We start from the raw sequence: 5,353 nt of genomic DNA, 5'->3' as shown, positions 1-5,353 counted from the left end.
CAAGAGCTGCAATGCAATAACTAATTTGAGGACATGTTTGACATGATTCAAACGGATACAAGTCACAAAGATTGTTGCCATGTGTAGAACGGGCCGAGTGATCGTGGTGAATTAGGGTATATTTGGATGGTGGCTAAAAGCTTGCCTATGAATAGTTCGGCTATCACCAAAAACTTGTCTTTGTTTGGAACATACACACGGCATGCTAGACAAATACTTGGCCAGTCTGGTCCGAGATCAGGGCACTAGCCCATGCCGGCAAACCACATCCTCATCTGGCAAAACACAAGAACTGGTAAAGCTGGGAGAGAAAGATAGGAGCAAAGCACGCCATGGGAATTGCGCTATAGCAGAACCAGCTAAATGGCCTCCCACAGCATACATATTAATCATATAGGGTAGTTCCAGCAGCCAAAAGTCACGCTGATGATATGGCCAACTAAGTTCTAGGTCACAGAATAACAACAACTCCACCGGTTATCATACAACTACTAAAGAGATACACAAGGTTCGACTGGAATGGTCAGAGCAGACGCTTCTCTGCTTTCAAATCAAGAATCACCAACAGATGACGATGATCGACTCGCGAATCCAGCCCGCCCTCTAGATCCTTCTTCATATCCATTGTTGGACGTCGATCGCCCTGCCGACAACAGGCCTCTGCTCATGAACCTGCACACAGCATTCAGTTAGCAGCCAGTTTTACTTTACCTATCAAGGCTTGAGGACAACAGTAGAAGCACTTACAGTCGCACAACTGTTGCCGAGGGATTTCGGCACTTGCTGCTTCAGGGGCTGAGTTGAAGATGGATAGTTGGCACCACCATCATCACAACCCATCTCATCCCTTGCCCGAACCTTTTCAGCCAGAGAAATGCCAAATATCTTGCAACTATTGGTAGGTGCAACACCCTTGTTCTCAACTGCAACACGAGTATCGATCACTTCTGAACCAAGATGAGGCCGGAGCGACAACGTTTGCTCTCCCCTTCCAATGGCTTCAGCAGAGACAAACCTAGCATACGGATCATCCATGTTCTTATCCAAGTGCCCTTGCCCAAACTCGAATCGAGAGACCTTTGGATCAGCCTGCTGAAACATCAGCACAGAAGGTGGTGATAACGATGGTTGAGACGGCAGAACTGGTGCTGATGACCCGAAACCAAATGCATGCTGTTGTTGTGTGCGCCATTTATCCAATAGAGCAGATGCATAAGGACCATCTTGCTGATGAAAGCCGCCACTTCTCATGCGCGCATCAACCAGACTTCCTCGGTACGGACGGAAAACTTCTTGACCTTGCAAGACCTTTTGGAATCTCTGAGACTCCCCAAAGCCAGAGCAATGGTAGGGAATTCCAAGTGGTGTTTTCACACCATGGCTTGGGACCCCCCCTAGGACATTGTTACTCCCATTGTTAGAGCAACCTCGTTCATCGATGTACTGCAAGTTTCTTGCTTCACATGGCTGTGAAGTAGCAACAGCAGTACCATCATGAGTTCTATAACCCAATAATTCTTGACCTTGCAAGACCTTGCGGAGTTGTGCAGACTCAGCAAAATCAGGGCGACCACCTCCATCTATTAAAAGGAAGAAAATGATAGTTTCAGGTTAGATACAGCAAAAAATTATATTATTTTGTTGACAGTTATTTTAAACTACAATAAGAGACATACGTGGAACTGTGAATTCCGGATTAGCATGGGGAAGGTATGGCTTCATCCGCTTTGAAGTTGGTGCGGCCAGATGGGATCCTGAAGCTGAACTGGTCAGCTCAATCTCCCAAGGAGATACCCTGTTTGGTCGACGAAACTCACCATCATCATCCCACCTTACCTGTCAAGATGGAGGTAGGTTAATTAAATATAGTTAGAAGCCAGTTTTGTTTAATGCAATGGAAAACACTCTTACAGATGAAGGCCAGACCATCGTAGTGTAAAAACAGTATAATGCAATATAAGGAAAGACCATCAAACAGAGTAGAATTCTCCATGTGAAACAAAACAGTAAGAGTTTACGGTAAATGAATTACGAATAAAACACTTAAGAGTCTTGCAGAACCATTGTTGAACTGCAAAAACGTCTTATAATTTGATACAGAGGTAGTATTAAGTTATTATGACTTCTGAGTTCCTGTTCGTATTGCAGTCATTACAGCATAAGTTACAATAGGTATCTAGATTCAACCAAATCAATAGGTATTCGATTCATATTCACATCTGTTACAACCGTTGATCAGTCACTGTTTTCTATTCAACGAGTTCCTGTTCGTTTAGAGGGTAATCAATATGTCCAGTTGCGCACCCTCGGCATTAAATACATTTATTACTAGCTGTTACAGTATCAGAATAATAGGGAGGAATTCTGGTAGTACGTTTTTGCGCCTAGTGTGTGGTTAAGTTGCAATATTACTTTGACAGTACAAAACAGAAAGCCGTACTGCAAAAGTGCAAACGCAGCATTTACGGTGAACAACCACTATGAGAAACATTAAATTACAGCATACCAGCAGGCATTTCCACTTTGAACCACGCCACATAGGGTCTGCATCACCAGTTCCAGTAATTATCCCTGTGTACCTGTAGGTTAATCTCATGCATTAGCAACCCAGCTGAATTCAGTTCAGATAATATGAGTTATTAGTAGGACAGTTGCAGCAAACAAACCTTCTTTCAGCAGCATCCTCACTTTCATATCTCATTTTGAACCTCGATCCAACAGAAAATGGTTGACTAAAGCTTTTGGTGAACTTCCAGTAGGGTACGATGAATTCAGATTGACTTAACCTATCAATAATTTAATAAACAATAACAAACATCAGTATTTACAATTCTACCTTAGAATCGATTTAGCATCACAACTACGTGATTTTAAAAGGCAAAGAACAAAAACTACGAGAAGGTGAAGTAGTACTCAAAACAGCTTCGCAAAACTACTTAGAATCAATTATCAAAGGCAAACCATGAAATTTCAGCAGGCACTTGAGCAGCCAAGAAGAACATGTAATGGAACATGCTAATGCGTCATTAAAAATAAAAACGTCAAATAATAAATACTGTGTGTCGAAGCATCAGTCCATCACTAAATAGTTCTAGCACAGCCACAACTTCTATATATATATCAGACCTTAAGCAAGCACAGGGCGTCCTATTTTTCCAAGAGTATTGCCGTAGTATAATGAAAATTTACCAAGTATCAACTTCTGAAGGCATTAATAAAACAACAAGCACGCCCATCATTACCTGGGGTTATAGAAGATCTGGAACATGCTCTTTGTAGCCACAGCATGAGCAACATTAGCTAGTGTACCAAGATTCGAGCATTGGCTATAAAGCGCCGGAAAAGCAGATCCATTTTTGAGCTGAACCGCACGGCGTACTCCCAGCCTAAGCTCCCCATCGTCGCCCCTGGAAATTGATGGAAAATGATTAAAATGGACCGGCAACATCTTGAGGTACTTGTATGCATGATCATGTTAGCCTACCGCAGAAACAGTACGGCGTCCCCGGAGACAAGCTTCTTCTTGTTGACAAATGCACTCCATCCGGTGGTTAGAAGGTGCCTCCGCGGCTGGCCTGTATCACATTCAGTTAGATGTGGATGTATCAGCAATCAAGACACCCTTAACTTCTTATGGTTGTCCTTTGCATGTCTCGAAAGTGACCGAACTTCCCGGCAAAAAAGTTGTCTAGCAAATGAATAATGCAGCTAACATTTCTACCAAGTGATAGTACAGTAGGAGTACCCCCTTGTAGAGCTACCCCCAACGGCACCGAGAGCATATGGTGAAACACAAGAAAGCAAAACGAGGGAGTGCTAAGAATACTCAAGACACACTTCAGATGAGAGGCGGTTATATTTACTAGTGTTTACCATTCAATGAGAAACAGGGGTGCTGGTCCTCAGTGAACAAGAGAGCACCAGCAAAAATCGATGTATGGTTACTCAAAAATCTCAAATGAAAGGATTCAAGCAACTAGCTGGTCCAGCCATAGCATCAACTCAGAACCGGAAAGAAAATGAATGCACTGTACATAACTTGGAATGTACCAAGTGCACAGCTCATATCATATCTGAGCTACCAAAGCAAGGTAAAATCATGAATGTGTTTGTTCAGCTGTAGTACCTCGATAGATGTGGCGGAACTTCCACTCGGTGCCGTGCAAATCCTTGGCGACCAGCTCCTGAGACGGCCGCTGCTGGCTGTAGTCCTGCGTTCCCAGAACAGAAGAGGTTTCAGCAAACAACTCGACTGAGAAGTGAGAACGAAGCAGGCGTCCAATGGCAGAAATCAATGGAGAGAGGGGTGTGGCCAGGCCAATGCGCGCACCAGAGGGGGGAAGCAGTCCTCGGCGGCGCGGCGCGGCACGGAGAAGCCACCGTGGGTGCTGGTGTCGGAGGCGGTGAGCGTCTTGCAGAACATGTGCGGCATCCTCGCGAAGCGCTGCTTGACGGTCTCGCCGTCCTCGCCGCCGCTCCCGTCCTCCGTGGCCTCGCGCATCCGCCGGACCACCTCCTGCAGCAGGTCAGGCCGAGGCTCAGCAAAACGCCGCCACAGAAACTGAACCGAATCGAGCAGAGCCGCCATTGTAGGCGTGAGAGCACGGGCATGTTGCTGGCACGCACGCACCTCGTTCTCGGGGAGCAGCGAGAGCTGCGCGTACACCTCGTCCGTGGACGCGTCCGCCTGCGAAGCGCAAAACCAACCAGCCACAGATTAAGCTCAGCGACATGGTTGCAGGTGACACGGCATACCATCAAACACCCGAGCGACAAACACATTGAAGCCCGGAGTCACCGAACCGGCTGGACACTTACATGGAGCGTGACGTCGACGACGCGGCAGAAGACGTGGGGCGGCACGGCGGCGGGTGAAGGTGCGGGCGCGTCGCCGAGGTGGTCGAGGTGGCCCTGCGGGAGGTAGACGACGACACCCCCCTTGCGCGGCATGGGGGCCACGGGCCCCGCGCAGGCGTGCCACAGCTCGAGGCACACCGCGCTGGGCCGCGGCGGGGTCGCGGCCGCCACGGAGGAGCTCCCCTGGCCGTGGCCTGAGTGGGAGTGGGAGTGGGAGTGCGACTGGGAGGAGCAGTCCCCGCCGCCACCGCTCCGAGCGAGCAGCACCTCCGCCGAGGGCTCCTCCTCGTCCTCCTCCACCGTGTTGAGGTCGATCCCCGCCATCCGCGGCAACCAAAAACGAGCGCGCGACGCGAAGCACGAGGCGGCGGGTCGACGCGGATGCAGGCGGGCCAAGTGACTAATGAAGCGACCGGAGCGGGAGTGGGTTCGGGGAGAGGCTGTGTGGCTAGGGGCGGAGCGGGGGAGACGGCGAGGCGGGGCGGCGCATGGCGGC

The 5,353-nt window shown here is 48.5% G+C and overlaps 1 protein-coding gene across 1 annotated transcript; it reads right to left on the bottom strand.

Annotated features, from left to right (window-relative positions):
- Positions 1–313: 313 nt before the first annotated feature.
- LOC119291812 (auxin response factor 15-like) lies at positions 314–5,347 on the bottom strand. Its single transcript, XM_037570623.1, has 11 exons — positions 4,819–5,347; positions 4,631–4,687; positions 4,331–4,516; positions 4,127–4,211; positions 3,485–3,575; positions 3,243–3,407; positions 2,667–2,786; positions 2,507–2,579; positions 1,677–1,836; positions 748–1,580; positions 314–672 (listed from the first exon to the last, which is right to left on the bottom strand). Exons 1-11 carry the CDS (start codon positions 5,179–5,181, stop codon positions 616–618), a joined length of 2,190 nt encoding a protein of 729 aa, XP_037426520.1. The 5' UTR covers positions 5,182–5,347; the 3' UTR covers positions 314–615.
- Positions 5,348–5,353: the final 6 nt, after the last annotated feature.

This window comes from Triticum dicoccoides, chromosome 1A, assembly GCF_002162155.2.
Source record: "Triticum dicoccoides isolate Atlit2015 ecotype Zavitan chromosome 1A, WEW_v2.0, whole genome shotgun sequence".
Lineage (NCBI taxonomy): Eukaryota > Viridiplantae > Streptophyta > Magnoliopsida > Poales > Poaceae > Triticum > Triticum dicoccoides.
The sequence above is the reverse complement of the archived record's forward strand: the minus strand, read 5'-3'. Positions and strand labels throughout refer to the sequence as shown.

Coding starts and splice junctions, on each gene's coding strand:
- LOC119291812 (XM_037570623.1), bottom strand. CDS start 5,181: ATGGCGGGGATCGACCTCAACACGGTGGAGGAGGACGAGGAGGAGCCC. Junction 4,688..4,818: donor TCGTCGACGTCACGCTCCAT/GTAAGTGTCCAG, acceptor TGCGCTTCGCAG/GCGGACGCGTCCACGGACGA. Junction 673..747: donor TCGGCAACAGTTGTGCGACT/GTAAGTGCTTCT, acceptor TGCTGTGTGCAG/GTTCATGAGCAGAGGCCTGT.